This window comes from Cheilinus undulatus, linkage group 19 (assembly GCF_018320785.1).
Source record: "Cheilinus undulatus linkage group 19, ASM1832078v1, whole genome shotgun sequence".
In the NCBI taxonomy this organism is placed as follows: Eukaryota; Metazoa; Chordata; class Actinopteri; order Labriformes; family Labridae; genus Cheilinus; species Cheilinus undulatus.
Genome location: NC_054883.1, coordinates 732,644 through 751,902, shown reverse-complemented (window position 1 = coordinate 751,902; position 19,259 = coordinate 732,644). Strand labels below are relative to the sequence as shown.

General features: G+C 41.2%; 1 protein-coding gene across 6 annotated transcripts in view; it reads left to right on the top strand.

Moving 5' to 3' along the window:
* The window catches only part of LOC121527127 (histone-lysine N-methyltransferase 2C-like), a 119,937-nt gene that overhangs the window by 39,185 nt on the left and 61,493 nt on the right, over nucleotides 1–19,259 (top strand). For 4 of the 6 annotated variants that reach the window (XM_041813857.1, XM_041813860.1, XM_041813856.1 and 1 more), the window contains 19 exons: nucleotides 595–776; nucleotides 959–1,123; nucleotides 3,083–3,192; nucleotides 3,388–3,450; nucleotides 3,711–3,813; nucleotides 4,675–4,778; nucleotides 5,231–5,359; nucleotides 5,448–5,552; nucleotides 5,632–5,726; nucleotides 8,058–8,259; nucleotides 8,389–8,466; nucleotides 9,311–9,346; nucleotides 10,111–10,236; nucleotides 10,408–10,440; nucleotides 10,551–10,673; nucleotides 10,949–11,284; nucleotides 11,370–11,443; nucleotides 12,677–12,889; nucleotides 13,988–14,110. In XM_041813857.1, the coding sequence (XP_041669791.1) occupies nucleotides 595–776; nucleotides 959–1,123; nucleotides 3,083–3,192; nucleotides 3,388–3,450; nucleotides 3,711–3,813; nucleotides 4,675–4,778; nucleotides 5,231–5,359; nucleotides 5,448–5,552; nucleotides 5,632–5,726; nucleotides 8,058–8,259; nucleotides 8,389–8,466; nucleotides 9,311–9,346; nucleotides 10,111–10,236; nucleotides 10,408–10,440; nucleotides 10,551–10,673; nucleotides 10,949–11,284; nucleotides 11,370–11,443; nucleotides 12,677–12,889; nucleotides 13,988–14,110 (2,400 nt within the window). The remainder of the gene's footprint in view (nucleotides 1–594; nucleotides 777–958; nucleotides 1,124–3,082; nucleotides 3,193–3,387; nucleotides 3,451–3,710; nucleotides 3,814–4,674; nucleotides 4,779–5,230; nucleotides 5,360–5,447; nucleotides 5,553–5,631; nucleotides 5,727–8,057; nucleotides 8,260–8,388; nucleotides 8,467–9,310; nucleotides 9,347–10,110; nucleotides 10,237–10,407; nucleotides 10,441–10,550; nucleotides 10,674–10,948; nucleotides 11,285–11,369; nucleotides 11,444–12,676; nucleotides 12,890–13,987; nucleotides 14,111–19,259) is intronic. The other 2 variants (XM_041813858.1, XM_041813859.1) reach the window with 2 other exon arrangements.

The window sequence follows — 19,259 nt, the reverse complement described above, 5'->3', positions numbered from 1 at the left end:
CAAAAGATGACATCATCAATGGCAGGGATGGAATGTTTTATAAACTCTAAAGGATGATATAATGTTTCCAAAGACCATAAAAGATTTATAAGGATAACATCTTCAAAGTTAGGCATGGACTGATTTGAAGCTCTTTGAGGTCACATATTATGCAAAATACACCTTGTCAGGTTTCACCTGTACAGGTGTTGATTAAAGCTAGAGGAGGTCGGCTTAGGTAGGAACTTTGACAGAAAGATGAAGATAAAGAGCATGTCATAGAAATAACAGCCACAAACTACGCAGGCTGAGTCTGATTTTTGATATTTAGGATTGTAGGTCCTAGTTCCTTCCACAAAATACCCACAACCACCAGTGAGAATGAGCAGACTGGGTAGCATCACCCACCGGATGTTGTGTAATTTTCCAGCTCACAAATGTAAACACAGCTCAGACAGGATATTACCCAGGTTCTAGCTGTGATTGAAGATCTTTTGAAACTGTCCACGTGACTTTGGTCTCCCCTGTCTTTAAAATTGTTTGAAAACCATGTGTTTTGTTAGTCTTATGTTTCTGCCCTTCTGACGCTCTTACTTCCTCTGATGTCCTGTTCAGATCACCCGGGTCATCCTGACCAAAGGGTGGCGCTGCCTGGAGTGTACGGTGTGTGAGGCGTGCGGCGAGGCCAGTGACCCTGGGCGGCTGTTGCTCTGTGACGACTGTGACATCAGCTACCACACCTACTGCCTGGACCCGCCCCTTCATACCGTACCCAAAGGAGCCTGGAAGTGCAAGTGGTGAGTCGGGTTGTCAGTCATATGGCTGTCAGTCATACAGCTGTAATTTATACAGCTGTCAGTCAGCTGACCTTACTTAGGAATGAATGAATGAATACGATTCATCCTGCATGGAACAGAACGGCAGAGGAAAAAGAGATCAGCATCTTTATGTCAATGACCTGTGTGTGTGTGTTTTTCAGGTGTGTGTGGTGCGTGCAGTGTGGCTCCACCTCCCCTGGGCTGCGCTGTGATTGGCAGAGTAATTACAGTCTGTGTGGGCCATGTGCCAGTCTGAGCCGCTGTCCCGCCTGTCAGAGAGCGTACACGCAGGAAGACCTGATCCTGCTGTGTCAGCAGTGTGACCGGTAACACACTAACACGGTTAATCAGCGACTAAGCTGTACTCACATCTGATTTCCTTCATCTCTGTCTCTGCTAAGAGGGGTTTAACAGGCTCCTGCTGCACCTAGATCACCCTTTCTCCTTTACATTTACAGTTTTATTCTTTTACATTGGAGTGCATGCCTTGGATATTTGATGACATCTGCTGTGGCAATGTTTACAATTTAATTTTAGCAAATACAGATATATCAGTGAAGGTCAGAGCCAGAACTTCAGTCCTGATATAGACTGATATTTACAGCTGATATAGACTGATATTTACAGCTGATATAGACTGATATTTACAGCTGATACAGACTGATATTTACAGCTGATATAGACTGATATTTACAGCTGATATAGACTGATATTTACAGCTGATATAGACTGATATTTACAGCTGATACAGACTGATATTTACAGCTGATATAGACTGATATTTACAGCTGATATAGACTGATATTTACAGCTGATATAGACTGATATTTACAGCTGATATAGACTGATATTTACAGCTGATATAGACTGATATTTACAGCTGATATAGACTGATATTTACAGCTGATATAGACTGATATTTGAATAGGCTGATATTTACAGGTGACAGGTTTATGTACAGCTGATAAAGGCTTTTTCTCACAGTGGAGCCCGACAGATTTTTCTGTGGGCTGATTTTAGCATTTCACAGATTAATGGACATGGGCCAATATGTAGCCAATTAACTTTTTTTTTTTTTTTTTTTCCCCTGCGCTGGGATTTTGTCTCTCTCTTTTTGCTCCTGTCACTCTGTGTGTATCCGTGAGTAACTCTCGCCTGAGCCCGAGCGCCTGTCCCCTCCCCCCCAGACACAGAGTGCAACAGCGCTCACTCACTCAGTGTTGCCAACTTAGCGACTTTGTTGCTATATTTAGTGAGTTTTCAGACCCCTCTAGCGACTCTTTTTCAAAAAAAGCGACTAGCAACATATCTAGCAACTTTTTCTGGTGTTTCTGGAGAGTTTTGGAGATTCTGATGTGAAAGCACGCATCGCTGTTGCTCTTCTTACTGAGCAGCGCGCGCTGCCATCCTCGTCCCTAAGCACTCACAGGCAGCCCAATCCCTGTTGCAGTTGGACTCACTTGGCTTGTTTTGCTGCTTGGGCCGCACATGTCAGCTCCGATTCCTGCCGGTGCAGCTTTCACACAGGGCGCAGTTTTCTGCCTGTCAGCCTCATCTCCCTGCTCTCAAAGCCCTGTCCTTCTTCATAAGTTTTACCTCAATAAACGCCCCTTATAAAAGCAACTTGATTCAGTGCACAATGGAAGTTTGTCGGGAACTATTCAAAATGAAAGCATTCTGTACAAGTGAACGGAGTTTCTCTATAGAAATGCTAAACCGGGCTTTTACTTTGAAAAGCACAAACCAGAAAAGCATTCCTACGGTGTTTATCTTTCCTGTGACATATTCTACCAGTGTGGAGACAGAAAGTTTCACTTATATTAGATCTTTAGAGAACAACTTTATAAAACAGGCACATTTAAGCTTGTGGCCTTCCTCAGGGTTATTAAGAAACACATAATTACGCCTCAGCGATGTAATTATGGCTCTCCATTTATCATTTTCCTGTCTAATATGGTCTACAGCCACAACATAAGACTATTATACAGCGTAGTTTAAGTTGCATCTTTGTGAAATAAACAAAGATAAATGCAACTGGTTATTCACATGTCCACATTTGTGTTTATGTACAGTATATATCCTGTGTATATCAATGTTGTTATTTCATATATCGGCTGATATATCGATTGGGCCCTAATTCACAGTCAGTATAGGCCGGTTTTTACAGGCACTATAGGCTGATATTTAGAGCTAATGTAGCCCCACGTTTACAGCTGATAAACAAGTTGAAAATATTTGAGGTAATGTATGTAGTCATCTTATTAACTATTTATGTGTTTGTGTAGCTGGGTCCATGCTATGTGTCAGGGTCTGACCACTGAAGAAGACGTAGAGTCTGCTGCTGATGAAGGCTTTGACTGCTCGCTATGCAGAACACACGGCCGCAGCTCATATGGTAAAACAACCCGCTGACACTCATATGATGAAGGAACAGGTGCATGTCCATGACCAAGCTTTGAATAGATTTAAGCTCCATAACATACCTCTCTAGAAAATGAAGACCTACAATGCTCCTTGTTAACCAAGTGTTGTGGTCATTTTGACCCTGATGGTGTGTATATCCATGTTTATATGTGTGTTTATGTTCCAGGGAGGTCCGACAGCTTTGAGTCTCCATACATGGCTCAGATCATCTCCCGGATCAGAGAACCCGGTCAGTCCATACTGTAATATTCTGTACAGCCGTTACTCTCCTTCACAAATAAATTTATTTTAAACATGTTTGGGAAAAAAATTATTCCTGAGTGGTGATACTGATGAAGGGTCTCACCAGGGGAAAATAAAAGCATACAGCCTTATCTTATGATCCAGGCCACATTTACGCAGAAATACAGCCATCTAACAGGGAAGATAATTCTGTGGTTCAGTTCACTCTCTTGTCTTATTTTCATGTGTTTTTGTGTTTGTGTGCAGACATAAAGACGTACACTCAGGATGGCGTGTGTCTCACAGAGTCAGGGCTCTCTCACCTTCAGTCTCTGGTTGAACCGCTGACATCACCACGCAGGTATCGCAGGTAAACACACTGTCTTGGAAGAATCTCCAGGAGCTGTAAAGTCATCTCATAACACAGCAGCCAGAAGAGTTTTAAAGTGTTAAGGTCAGAACCTAAAGATAAAGGTCAGAGTTCTAATATCAAAGTCAGAATTCAAACATCAGAGCAAGAAACGTGAGATCAAAGTCAGAACTCTGAGATCAAAGTTAGAATTTAAAGATCAAAGTCAGAAATCTGAGATCAAACTCAGAATTCAAAGATCAAAGTCAGAAAATCTGAGATCAAAGTCAGAAATCTGAGATCAAAGTCAGAATTCAAACATCAAAGTCGGAAATCTGAGATCAAACTCAGAATTCAAACATCAAAGTCAGAAATCTGAGATCAAACTCAGAATTCAAAGATCAAACTCAGAAATCTGAGATCAAACTCAGAATTCAAAGGTCAAAGTCAGAAATCTGAGATCAAAGTCAGAATTCAAAGATCAAAGTCAGAAATCTGAGATCAAACTCAGAATTCAAAGATCAAAGTCAGAAATCTGAGATCAAACTCAGAATTCTGAGATCAGAGTCAGAAATCTGAGATCAAAGTCAGAATTTAAAGATCAAAGTCAGAATTTAAAGATCAAACTCAGAATTCTGAGATCAGAGTCAGAAATCTGAGATCAAACTCAGAATTCTGAGATTCAAACTCAGAATTCAAAGATCAAAGTCAGAATTTAAAGATCACTGTCAGAGAGCTAATATCAAAGTCATAATCCTGGGATCAGAGTCAGAGATTGAATTCAGAATTTTGAGATTGAATTCAGTTATTTTTCGTATTTCCGCTGGTTTCCCTGTTAGTGTTTCGAGCTGCTGAGTCTTATCAGCTCTTATCTGTCTGCAGGTGTAAACCCAAACTGAAGCTGAGGATCATCAACCAGAACAGCGTGTCCGTCCTGCAGACGCCCCCAGACCCTGACCCCCCCACTGAGCAGGACCACAGCAGAGGTCAGAGGTCAAACACACTAACCTGTCACTTCCACAGGCTTTGTGTCTGCAGCGTTAGCCTGTGCTACGGTTTTGCATCAACATAGCAGGAACCCTCGCCCACTTTAGTTTGTGCCCAACAGAGCAGCTGGATCTCAGTTCTGGATCTCAGTCAGGCTTCATCTGGTTTAATAAAAGACAAAAACATACAAACAGCACCTGCCCAACTTTGATTTACTGCTCATTTACTTCCTGTTTTGATGCAGTTTTGATTTAAAAATGGGCTCAACAATTGACAGTCCGTACATGTGTTTTATTTTGAAATTGACCATTGTGCCTTCCTGTGTTTGAAGATTTTCAGCAGGCTGTTGATGTCTGGGAATGAGAAAAAAATGGGGGGTGTTGCAGTTATTTTCATGCAGTACGAATCGGCATGGATGACCGGTGGTTGAACGAGTCTGTCTCTCCTCCAGGTGACGCAGAATGTGAGATGAAATCCGACTCCAGTCCTGAGCGAGATCACGCCCCTTTTGATGAAATCACCAAGGAGCCTGAGGTTACTGACGGCAACAAGAAGAGGAAGAGGAAACCCTACAGGCCGGGTGAGGAGGGCGGGGCCAGTTTCTACCTTTACCCTATCACCTATCTCATCCTATCTGACGTTAACCCCTCCCTCACTCGTTGTCTCAGGTATCGGTGGCTTCATGGTGCGTCAGCGTGGCGGTAAATTTGGTCCGAGCAGAATCAAACTGTGTCGAAGAGATTCAACGGATACGCTGCCGGGTCATGACGAAGGTAAGACCACTATACCTGTGGACACACCCACTTCCTTATAAAATAACAGTAAGATTATCTAATGAATGCTGTTTATCAGATGTTTCCATGGAGACAGCGCCGCCTGCTGATCAGAAAAAGAGATACAGGAAAAAGAAGACGAAGCTTGAGGAGATCTTCCCTTCTTACCTCCAGGTAGGTGATCAGACGATCAGTCTAGTTAATCTCTGCGCTCTGATTGGCTCATTCATCTCTGGTTAAATCTCTGTGCTCTCGGCGCGCCGGTGGTCGAGTGGTTGGGGCACGCGCCGTGTGCGCAGGCGACCCGGGTTCGAATCCAGCCCGTGGCACCATTTCCTGCATGTCTCTCCCCGCTCTCCTCCCTGTTTCCGACTCTGTCCGCTGTCCTATCTAATAAAGGCAAAAAAGGCCAAAAAATAAAATCTTTAAAAAAAAAAAAAATCTCTGTGCTCTCATTGGCTCATTCATCACTCTGATTAAATCCTTGTGCTCTCATTGGCTCATTCATCTTTAGTAGGGATGCATGGTATTTCAGCAGTATATCGGTATCGGCCGATAATAGCTTAAAAAGTTAATTATCATATCGGCCGATAGTAAAATTTACGCCGATGTGCACGGCCGATAATGTGACGTCATAATTAAGCACACGCGATGACGCCGGACGTGCGCCAACAACAATAAACAACATGTCAGCTGTGTGGGAGAAGTCTGAGGAGTGGGAACAAGAAAGCAAAGCAGCTGTTTGCATCGCTTGTAAAGTACATCAGATGCGTGGAGGAGCTCAACAACATGCCTTTAACACCACCAGTTTAATTTTGCATCTAAAAACCGCCAACCTGATGACTGCAAGGACTATAAAGAATGACAAAACTTCGTGCCAGGGAAAACTTGGCAGCAGCCTCTATTTCAGTCATTCAACAAAGCTAAAAATACAGCAGAGACCACCCAAAGGTAAGGAGCTGAACAGGAAAATCATTGAATTTATAGCTCTTGATAATCAGCCTTTCAGCGTGGTGGAATATACCGGCTTATGGTGCATTTAAAGCCCCGCTACGTTATACCTAGCAGGCGCTTATAGCCTTACCTGAACTGAAAACTTCGTGTCCAGTCATGTAGAGAAGCACCTCGTTAAAGCTAAACATATTAGCTTTCCCACGGATATATGGACAAGTGTCCGTCCTGTTAGCTCGTTTAGCCTCACTGCCTCCGTGGATAAATAAGGATTTCACTCTTAAAAAGTCTGTCCTACACTCACAGGAGTGCTGACTTAGCAGCCGCAGTTGCAGCCGCTTTTGATAACATGTTTGGGACATTAATAATAGAGATTAAAAAGAACGTGCATGTCGTCCTATGTGACATGCGGGAATCATGGCAAAAGCAATGACGGACTTCTGTGTGCCATCTCCCGTGCACGCTCGAAGGTGTGTCCAGCATTGGAGATGTTTTGTTAAAGAGCTGTTTACAGTGAAATGCCCATTAGACTTGGTTTCTTAGTTAGTTTGTGCTGTTTAGGCAGAATCAGGAGAACTACTTTAGTTGAAGTTTTATTTCTGTCATCTTGAGTCTCAGAAATTTAGAATAATAATTTAGCTCTGAACTATAGCTAGATTTTTTTTGCATTTAAGAATCTTTTGTTGTTGTTGTTATTTAAAGCCCTTTGTCAGGAGTATCTCAGGGAGCCATTCTGCAAACTGGCTGAGTAATAAGGAGAATAAGTCTAAATTTATAAGCTTTTTTTTTTTTGCACTGTGGAGCTCAGTGTCAGAAGGTTATTTTGCTGCTGCTTATTGCCCTAAAAATGCAGATGACTTTGACTGTACTGTTAAAAATACATGTAAACATGTAATACAACCCAAAGACATTACTGTAAGTTTGCCATTAGTGTATGGCTGTATTTGAAAAAAAAACCAAAACAAAACAATATATCCTTCAGTTCTGATCAAAATCAAATGTTTTGTCAGTTTGTACAAAAATAGACTACCAATATAAAAAAAAAAGTACTCCATGATAGAATTGTAGTTTATAACAGTGGAAAAAATGAAATTAAATATCGGTATCAGTTTCGGTATTGGCCAAAATTTGTTTCAAAATATCGGTGTATCGGATATCGGCAAAAGTCCAATATCGTGTATCCCTAATCTTTAGTTAAATCTCTGTGCTCTGATTGGCTCGTTCATCACTCTGATTAAATCTCTGTGCTCTGATTGGCTCGTTCATCACTCTGATTAAATCCCTGTGCTCCGATTGGCTCGTTCATCACTCTGATTAAATTCCTGTGCTCCGATTGGCTCGTTCATCACTCTGATTAAATTCCTGTGCTCTGATTGGCTCGTTCATCACTCTGATTAAATCCCTGTGCTCTGATTGGCTCGTTCATCACTCTGGTTAAATCCCTGTCCTCTGATTAGCTCGTTCATCACTCTGGTTAAAATCCCTACATTTTGATTGGCTCATTCATCTCTGGTTAAATCCCTGTGCTCTGATTGGCTCTCTTTCCTCAACCAGGAGGCATTCTTTGGTCGGGATCTTCTGGACCGGAGTCGTCAGGTGGAGAAGAGGCCGGTCCCTGACATGCCAGGTGTCGGCCAATCAGGAGCATCCACAGGTGTCATGAGAGGCCCCACCCCCGGAGTGCATGGCCCCGCCCACTCTGGCTTGCCATCTGGTTCCGTGTTGACCAACGCTGTTAAGAAGCAGGGGACACTGCGTGAGTTTCCTGAATAAATTCTTAATTTATTTCATCACTCTCGTCCTCATCTTCATCTGTGGGTAATGAACGCTGTCATCCGTGTTTGTGTTATCATGGCGTGTTTTTGGCGTGCCCTCCTCCATCCAGCCGTGTCAGAGGAAGCTCTGGTGGATCTGTCTGATGTTCTCAACACTGACCCTCACATACTGGCCACAGGACACTCAGGTACACACCCAAACACGCCCCCACACAGAGGAGAGACTCAGAACTTCATTTTCATGGTTAACCCTGACCCTCAGATTCATGCTTCCGCAACTAAGCCCCGCCCACACCCTACATCCACGTAGTCCTGGACCCTGCACAGAGGTCTGAGCATGCAACTGAAGTCAACCTCATCCAAAGTGAACCCACATGTTTAAACCGCAGCCCTGTGATTGGTTGATGGGTGGTAGGGGTGGCAGTAGCAGCTCTACTCGTGATACTGAGTCCAACCGTTCAGCACGTGAATATACAGGGAGGTGTTATTTATCAACACTCGCTGGTTTTTACAGTCACCTAAACAGAAATGATGAAGCAGCTGGCTGTTTTTGATTTTCGTAAAAATACTTCTAAATAAAGAAACCCAGGCCAGCCTCTCCATACACAGCAGACAGGCACACAGCTCACCCTCCATGGCTCTCCATCCCCTCACCTTTTCTATTCATTGTGATTTTTACATCGTGTCATGTCGTGCATTTAAAGAGCTAGTGTTAGTTATTTTTATTTATTAAATGTTCTGCTTTAACCACATCTAGTGCAGATTTTTGGCTTTCAAACATGAAAACTGGAGGTTAAATCCATGTAAAGGTCAAATAGAGACTGTGACCTTAGCTGAAGTTTGACGGTTTCTGAGTGGTTAATGGTGGATACGCGATCATGTGTTTGTTTCATGTTTGATTCAGAAAGTCGGTTTGTTTGAACAGCGCTGTGGAGGAGGCGCCGTTTTCTGGCACCAGCGAAGAAGAGCAAAGTCTCAGGCTGCAGCTTTTTGAGTTTTTATGAGATGATGACAGTGTGTGTTTGTTTTCAGGTCAGTTCCAGGCGGAGCGCTCCCCCTCTCCGTTTGGTAAGACTCCACTGGATGGCCTTCATCCTCCTCCTCCTCCTCCTCTTCCTCCTCGTCTTCTTCTAGAACTATACTCTCATTTAAAGCCGCTCTCTTTCTCTCACCAGCTCTTCTCTTGTTGGTATTTTGTGATCATCAGGGACTTTAAGTGTGGACAGAACCAGACTACCTGATCTTCCAGCCTTTATGCTAAGCTAAGCTAAGCTAAACTAAGCAGCTGCTAGCTGTTAAATCAGCGTTAATGTGACAGCTGATTCTGAGTGTCTGATTCTCCAGGAGGACATGTTAATGCTCCGGTTTTGTTTAATTCAGTTTAATTCACGTCAGACAAACTTTGCACTCATGCGACCTCGAATTGAATTGATTTGGTACAAGATAGGATGAGGTTTAGCTGGACAGCTCTGAGAACAAAGTTTGCCCGCTCCTCCGTGTCCTGCAGCTGGATTCTGATCCTAGAAGATGACGGCGTAGCAGGAAAAACAGGAAAGAACAGGAAGTAGAGTCTCTACTGTTTCCTCTATGCAGCATTATCCTCAAACAAAAGTTACTTTAGAGGACCCAGACATGAGCCCTGTGGGACGCCATTGATCTTTTTAGATTCTGCCTCACTGACTGACTACCCTTCCTCTCAGAATCTGCAGCTGCCTCCTCTTCCTCCTCCTTCCTCCTACAGAATGCTCCTCCCGGTTCCTCCTCCGCCGCTGCAGCCCGCTCCATGTTTGCTCACTTTTATTTCATCTCGCTCCGTCTGTCCTCTCTTCCAGCTGGTCTGGACATCGGCTCCATGGCTGACTCTCTGACAGGAAGTGGTGGGCGTGGCCAGAGGGCGGTGCAAGAGGAGCCGTTGGACGCCATCTTGAGTCCTGAGCTTGATAAGATGGTCTCTGACGGTGAGTTTAGAGGTCACCGATCATTTTCAGAGTGACTCAGGGAGCTAAAATCCGACTCCTACCCAATCCAGTCTAAACAGATTTTTTTAATGTGTTGCTGAGTTTGAAGATGAGCTGCATGTCCAACATGAAGGTTGTTTGTTGATCTGATTGGTCGGTGTTGTGTTTCAGGTGCCATCCTCAGCAAACTCTACAAGATCCCAGGTAAGACCGCCCAGCTCACCTGCTGACGTGACAGGAAGAGTCTGAGTCCACCTGCTGGTTTAAACTTCCTCGCACAGCTCCACACTGATCTGTAGTGTTTGTGTTCACAGAGCTGGAGGGGAAGGACGTCGAGGAGGTGTTCACCGCCGTTCTCAGCCCAAACGGCAGCCAATCAGAGCAGAGCCAGCAGACGCACACTGCTGCTGGGAGCAAGAGCAACACACACCACCCAGGTATGCTCACACTGTTCACTTCTCCAGTGGCGGCTCATAGTTTCAGGTCACAGCGGGCTCCACCAACCAGAGACATGGCTGTGGCCCTCTAGGATTGTGGGTAGTGTAGTTCTTTCACAGTCATACTCCTTTTGTAGGTTTATTTCACACAAACCTGTCTTCTACATTAAAGTTGGCTCAGAGCAGCAAATGCAATCAACAGGTGCTGAATGAAGCTGTCGTCTGGCCCCGCCCCCTTCTTATTAATGAACCTGGTCTCATATTTCTCTGCCCAGCTGCTGTGTTTCCTCGTCTTCCTCTGATGAACGGCCTGATGGGAGCCGCCCCTCATTTCACCAACGCTCCCATGACGCACGGCGGCTCTCAGGGTCCGGCAGGTTTCAGGCTCCCCCCTCCAGAGAGCCACGGCCCCGCTACGCTCTCTGGCCCCGCCCCCAGGGCTAATCCGACCAATCAAGCGTACGCAGGGGAGGGGGAGCAGGATGTGATGTCGGCGGCTCAGAGAGGAACGCTGAAGTGGGAGAAAGAAGAAAGTCTGGGAGAGATGGCAACGGTGGCGCCCGTCCTCTACTGTAACACCAACTTCCCCCACCTGAAGGAGCAGTACCCAGGTAGGGTCAGAAACCCGCCACCTGCGGTTCCTCATGTGTAGTGTGTCTGTGTTTAACCCCTCTGTGTACGTCTGTGTCCGTGCAGACTGGTCCAGCAGAGTGAAGCAGATCACCAAGCTGTGGAGGAAAGCCAGCTCTCAGGACAGAGCGCCCTTCGTGGTGAGTTTTCTCTTTCCTGCCTCTGTAGCGCTCCACCTGTTCACCACAGCCTACAGTCTTCACTAAACCACCCCTTACACTCATCCTGCCCCTCACATAGTTTGTCCATGTCTATGAGTTCCTGTAAAGCGTCCTTGGGTTTCTTGAAATGCGCTATATAAATTCAAGATATTATTATTATTATTATTCTGTCTGGGTTTAACAAACTAACTGCTGTCCTCATGAACCCTCTATGGGGGGAGTCAAACCACTTTAACAGCCACAAAATCCCCCGCTATAGGAGAGAGACGAGGACCGGACTGAAGCAAAGGTTTTTTTAGAGGTCATGACCTTAAAAGGTTAAGAAATCTGGATTTAGAGACCGATGACAAAAATGAACTGTTTTTTTTTTTTACTGCACTCTGTTATGATAACCATTAATAATTCTGTGACTACCACGGGACTTTTTATTTGTATCCACAATAAAATTACTGTTTATACCCAGTTCATAAATGCTGCATGTTGACAATACAGTAGAACATCCAGTAATACACGTAATATTATATATTCTATTATATTTAAAATATTTTATATTTTATTTTACTTAATTAGATTATATTATGCTATATTTTGCTATATTTCATTACATTTATTATATTTTATTATATTTAATTATATATTAGTTTCTGCAGTTCATCTTACCATATAAATATTCATATGATATTCATCAGATATTATGTTCATAATACAATATAATATTTATTATTATCTTATTTAGATTTTTTTGATCCAAACTTGATTTTTTTCAAAGGAAATCCATATTTCTAAAAAGAATTGGAAACTTAATACCACTGGATTTTGACCATAAATTTCCTTTTTATTGGAATATCTTCATAACTATCTGGGTCACATGACCATCCCTCCTTCTCTCCCAAACACAGCTCCCCACCTAAGTCTCGATCCCTGTGTACATCTGTATTTATGCCGTAATTCTGTGGAAAGTGTCTTCGTTTGTGAGTTTAGAATTGTAGTTATGTGCTTCTCATGTTGAAAGTATGGATCTGTTTGTGTATTAGACAGAGAAAAAGGAAAAAGGAGCATCTTTCATGTCAAAAAGGATATAGGAAATATAAAAACTGTCTGCAGAAGACTTTCAGGCCAGTTGTCAAGACTCATCACTTTCACATCTTCATCAGGAGTTTCTAGATTATTCTGATCCGTAAACCAGACGGTTGATTTCTCTCCCTCTTGCAGCAAAAAGCCCGAGATAACCGAGCGGCTCAGCGGATCAATAAGGTGCAGCTCTCCAACGACCCAATGAAACGCCACCAGCCTGTGCAGCAGCAGCCGCCGCCGCCGTCGCTGCCTGGACCGTATGACCCCGTTTCTATGGAGATGGACGGGGCGTTCAAGGACCCGCTGAGGCCCAAAGAGTCAGAGCAGGAGCAGGAGTGGAAGCTGAGACAGGTAGGCCAAGTTTGACTTCATTTGTCTTCAACTCATCACTCCCATCATGACGTAGAGCCCGAGAGAGAAACCAACACCGAACCCCGGTCAGGAACGCGGTTAGAGTCCGACCAGATCCGCCCTTATTCTGAGCAGCAGGGGATAAATCTGTCAGGTTTCTCTGCTGACTCTGATCAATCCTTTTAATTGATAAAAGTGACAAAAATGTGCTCTAAGTGGAAATAACGGGTGGTTTAAAAGGTAAGAAGCAGTTAAAATTGGCAAAAAGGTTCACATACAAACAGGATCCAGATCCTGATCCTAAAACGCCACCATCTCTGGACCAAAGCTCATTTAAAATTGGTTGAAACAACTTGGAAAACTGTTCTGTGGTCAAAAGAAGAGAGTCCAGCGTATCAGAGATAGTTCAGCCTAAGCATGTTGTTGCCCCGCCTTTACTTTTTTGAGATGTGTTTGCTGCCATTAAATGTGCCCCAACTTTTTTGGCATGTGAGTTGTAGCTTTTTTCGTGTTGCGTTCAACGTAGGAATTACATTTTTTTTTGGGACTGGCCTAAAAGCGTAGGGGATCTTGAGCGGGATGAGTGAGGATGGCTGATCTGCAGCAGGAGAGGTGATGGGAACTTTTTGCTTGCCTGAAAATGCTGGTGTGCTCACTTCTGATTGGCTGGCAGCTCCGTGAGGCGTTATAATACATTATAGCGCACACAGCCACAGATTCCAGAGGAGTAGCGGATCTGTTGCTGATCAGTTGAGGCATGTCCAGTATCAACACAGAAAAACGTTTGAATGGATCTCTTGGAAGTGTAGCTTCTTCCTTCTTTTTTGTTTTTATTCTCCAGAACTTCAGAGGGCAGCCTGACTCTGTAATCCTGCTCTGTCAAATATCGATCTTTGAAAGTGCTTAAACTCGTCGTCTGCTTGCGACAAACGTGGCGCTGCGCCCTTTCACATTCTCGTCTGTGGGTTGTTGGTCTCTCTCTCTGAGCTGTAACTGTAGCTACCAGCAGGCTGCATGTCAGGGAGGGAGGGGGGGGTCATGATGCTGGTGTCCCCCCCTCTCCTCACACTAACGTTGTCATGCATTGTCATTAAAAAGGGGGAGGTTAATGACAGATGGGGAGCCACTGTGAAGAGGCAGCAAAGTCTCCCCCAAAGCAAAGCCCTAAAATCACCTTGTCCCTACCAGGCACCTGTAGCAGGAGGGGGCACAGAGGCTCTGGTAAGATGTCAAGGAGAACCTGTTCCAGGCAGACTTCCTGGATCTAATCCCCCCCCCCCCCCCTCTAAAATCCTCTTCCTGTCCTGGATTGCACGCATGCACATGCACACTGTGGGGGGTTGGGGGGGGAGGGTTGTCATACTGTCCATGCTGGTTATTCAGATACAAAGTGGTAATCATTCATGTTTTCTGTGGACACACCCCAGAACGGTCTGATATCTTGTAGTTGAGACTGCACACAGAGGTGGTCTGGGACGTCGTCAGACAAAAACACACTGGCACACATTCAGAGCTGACGGGATCTCAGCTGGTAAACAAAGTATGGCTTTATTTGTGTCTGTCCAGCCTCGATAAGAGTGATGTGAAATGTGGCTCTATTTAGAGATCTGTATCATTTGTCTCAGCTCAGTATTAAGAACCAGTCTTTGCTCCAATCAGCTCTTCATTTGGTACTGCTTTGACTTGAGATGTCTTTGAAAAGAGAAAACCTCCTCTCTAAGAGTAGTCGGCTCCTGTCATTCACAAAATCCAGATCTATGAACCGGCTGATCCCTGAACAACACATCACAACTCTGCCATAACTTTTTGTCTTAACTTGACGTCATTTCAGTTTAATTATAAGAACAAAGATACATAAGCAGTCTCTCCCTTATGTTCACTGTTCTTCACTGGCAAGTTCTGGAAAAATGGGTCCACACACTTTTTTTTAGAACTCAACGACATGGCCTACTATTCTGCAAAAACAGAGGGAAAAAGCCAACAACATCCCCAGCTTCACTAACATTTCATTCCCTGCCTTTGATGATGTCGTCTCTTTAATGTCTGTAAGATACTTTAGAAAGATGATACCATCTATTTAAGCTTATAAACATTCTATCCTTGCCTTTAAAGATGATGTCATCCTTTGATGTCTTTAACGGATGTTAGAAAGATGATGTCATCCTTTGATGGCTTCAATAGATGTTAGAAAGATGATGTCATCCTTTGATGTCTTTAATAGATGTTAGAAAGATGATGTCATCCTTTGATGTCTTTAATAAATGTTAGAAAGATGATGTCATCCTTTGATGTCTTTAATAGATGTTAGAAAGATGATGTCATCCTTTGATGTCTTTAATAGATGTTAGAAAGATGATGTCATCCTTTGATGTCTTTAATAGATGTTAGAAAGATGATGTCATCCTTTGATGTCTTTAATAAATGTTAGAAAGATGATGTCATCCTTTGATGTCTTTAATAAATGTTAGAAAGATGATGTCATCCTTTGATATCTTTAATAGATGTTAGAAAGATGATGTCATCCTTTGATGTCTTTAATAGATGTTAGAAAGATGATGTCATCCTTTGATGTCTTGAATAGATGTTAGAAAGATGATGTCATCCTTTGATGTCTTTAATAAATGTTAGAAAGATGATGTCATCCTTTGATATCTTTAATAGATGTTAGAAAGATGATGTCATCCTTTGATGTCTTTAATAGATGTTAGAAAGATGATGTCATCCTTTGATGTCTTTAATAGATGTTAGAAAGATGATGTCATCCTTTGATGTCTTTAATAGATGTTAGAAAGATGATGTCATCCTTTGATGCCTTTAATAGATGTTACAAAGATGATGTCATCCTTTGATGTCTTTAATAAATGTTAGAAAGATGATGTCATCCTTTGATGTCTTTAACAAATGTTAGAAAGATGATGTCATCCTTTAATGTCTTTTATAAATGTTAGAAAGATGATGTCATCCTTTGATGTCTCTAATAGATGTTAGAAAGATGATGTCATCCTTTGATGTCTTTAATAGATGTTAGAAAGATGATGTCATCCTTTGATGTCTTTAATAGATGTTAGAAAGATGATGTCATCCTTTGATGCCTTTAATAGATGTTAGAAAGATGATGTCATTCTTTGATGTCTTTAATAGATGTTACAAAGATGATGTCATCCTTTGATGTCTTTAATAAATGTTAGAAAGATGATGTCATCCTTTGATGTCTTTAACAAATGTTAGAAAGATGATGTCATCCTTTAATGTCTTTTATAAATGTTAGAAAGATGATGTCATCCTTTGATGTCTTTAATAAATGTTAGAAAGATGATGTCATCCTTTGATGTCTTTAATAAATGTTAGAAAGATGATGTCATCCTTTGATATCTTTAATAGATGGTAGAAAGATGATGTCATCCTTTGATGTCTTTAATAGATGTTAGAAAGATGATGTCATCCTTTGATGTCTTTAATAGATGTTAGAAAGATGATGTCATCCTTTGATGTCTTTAATAAATGTTAGAAAGATGATGTCATCCTTTGATATCTTTAATAGATGTTAGAAAGATGATGTCATCCTTTGATGTCTTTAATAGATGTTAGAAAGATGATGTCATCCTTTGATGTCTTTAATAGATGTTAGAAAGATGATGTCATCCTTTGATGTCTTTAATAAATGTTACAAAGATGATGTCATCCTTTGATGTCTTTTACTAATGTTAGAAAGATGATGTCCTCCTTTGATGTCTTGAATAGATGTTAGAAAGATGATGTCATCCTTTGATGTCTTTAATAAATGTTAGAAAGATGATGTCATCCTTTGATGTCTTTAATAAATGTTAGAAAGATGATGTCATCCTTTGATATCTTTAATAGATGTTGGAAAGATGATGTCATCCTTTGATGTCTTGAATAGATGTTAGAAAGATGATGTCATCCTTTGATGTCTTTAATAAATGTTAGAAAGATGATGTCATCCTTTGATGTCTTTAATAGATGTTAGAAAGATGATGTCATCCTTTGATGTCTTTAATAAATGTTAGAAAGATGATGTCATCCTTTGATGTCTTTAATAGATGTTAGAAAGATGATGTCATCCTTTGATGTCTTTAATAGATGTTACAAAGATGATGTCATCCTTTGATGTCTTTTACTAATGTTAGAAAGATGATGTCCTCCTTTGATGTCTTGAATAGATGTTAGAAAGATGATGTCATCCTTTGATGTCTTTAATAAATGTTAGAAAGATGATGTCATCCTCTCATGTCTTTTACTAGTGTTAGAAAGATGATGTCATCCTTTGATGCCTTTAATAGATGTTAGAAAGATTATGTCATCCTTTGATGTCTTTAATAGATGTTAGAAAGATGATGTCATCCTTTGATGTCTTTAATAGATGTTAGAAAGATGATGTCATCCTTTGATGTCTTTAATAGATGTTAGAAAGATGATGTCATTCTTTGATGTCTTTAATAGATGTTACAAAGATGATGTCATCCTTTGATGTCTTTAATAAATGTTAGAAAGATGATGTCATCCTTTGATGTCTTTAACAAATGTTAGAAAGATGATGTCATCCTTTAATGTCTTTTATAAATGTTAGAAAGATGATGTCATCCTTTGATGTCTCTAATAGATGTTAGAAAGATGATGTCATCCTTTGATGTCTTTAATAGATGTTAGAAAGATGATTTCATGCTTTGATGTCTTTATTTTATTTTTTATTTTTTTTATTTTCATTTTCCAAGCAACAGAAATTACACAGATGACAACAGAAATATACAATTATCATAAAAACAACCCAAACAAGAAAAGAAACAAACAAAAACACACAAAAACAAAAAACAGAACCAAATAAAACCATTACACAAAAATAAATGAGTAAATATACAACATAGAAGTACAACAGACCCACATAAAAAACAAATAAGCTCAACATCCTCCTTTCATGTCCTTTATCATAACTTTAATCACTGTAATCCAGCAAATTGAATATACTCGTCTCTCTGAACAATTCATATAAATTTCCATGTATCAGGCATTGCTATTTATTCAACCTACTGAAAAAATAAATAAATAAATACTCCATCATCAGCACAGACAATTCATACACAAACAACAAGGAGTACCAGAATGCTATACTAGTAAGACACAGACTGCTTATTTGTTAAATGTATAATTTTATGAACTCAGCACTTGTATTATTTTTCCCCATATGTTCTCAAATTGAGTCACTTTGTTTGTTCAATGGCAATAAGCTTTTCCATACTCAAATTATAATACAATTCATTTTTCCAGTGATTAAGGGATGGAGGATATGTAGATTTCCAGTGTTTTAAAATAAGTCTCTTTAATATCAATGAGGAAAGGAGAATGATCCATTTTTGTGGAAATTGCACACTATTGTTTGAAACATCTTGTACGATACAAAGTGATTGGTTGAAATGAAGCTTTGTACCAAGAGCCTCTGATTGCCAGTTCTCTATTTCCAACCATATTGTCTCATTTTTACCACATTGCCAGAATGCATGAAACAAAGAGTCTGTGGTTCCACCCTTTAAGCAGTTCTTTGAAACCTTCCCATCATACTTATGCATTTTATCTCTGGTACAATAAATTCTGTACATTATTTTATATTGAATCAAACGTAAATTTTCATTGAATGTAAAATCATTTGTTATGTTCCAACATTGTTCCCACTTGGATTTATATCCTCCCTTCCTAAATCCTGGTTCCATAAACAAATTCCCGATTTCAACAAAGCGTCAAGCAAATAAGATTTCTGCAAGATTTTATAGACTTTACCTGTCAGTTTGTTACATGTTTCAGACTTGAATATAACTTCCTCTAATTCACTGTGTTGTCCAGAAGATTCAAGGTCAACACTTTGAAATAAACTCCTCAGCTGCATGTACCTGAAGAATTCCCCATTGGACAGACCATATTTGCTTTTAAAGTCAGTCCAGGAAATAAATTTGTTACCATTCATTAAATCCTCCACCGTTTCTATACCTCTCTCCCTCCATGTAGACCAATTTAACACTTTATTCTGAAGAGTTATCCAAGGATTAATCCACAATGAAGTATGCTTTGGCAGTGTTACAGATTCCCTTAAAAGACTCTTCATTTTTTTCCATGTTGCTGATAAATTTCTTTCTTTGATGTCTTTAATATGCCTCCTGAACGGCTTTTTTTAACAGACACCACTAGAGGGCACACACAAGCTGAGGCTTATAGAACTATCTGATGTATAGGAGATGTGTTTCACTGATATGAATCACTGTTAGGCACAGAGTGTGCTCTCACACCACACAAACAATCTCTTGTTGCACCCAAGCAGAGAAAAAGCTTGGACAGTGTTGGAGTTACGTCTACACAGACGGTA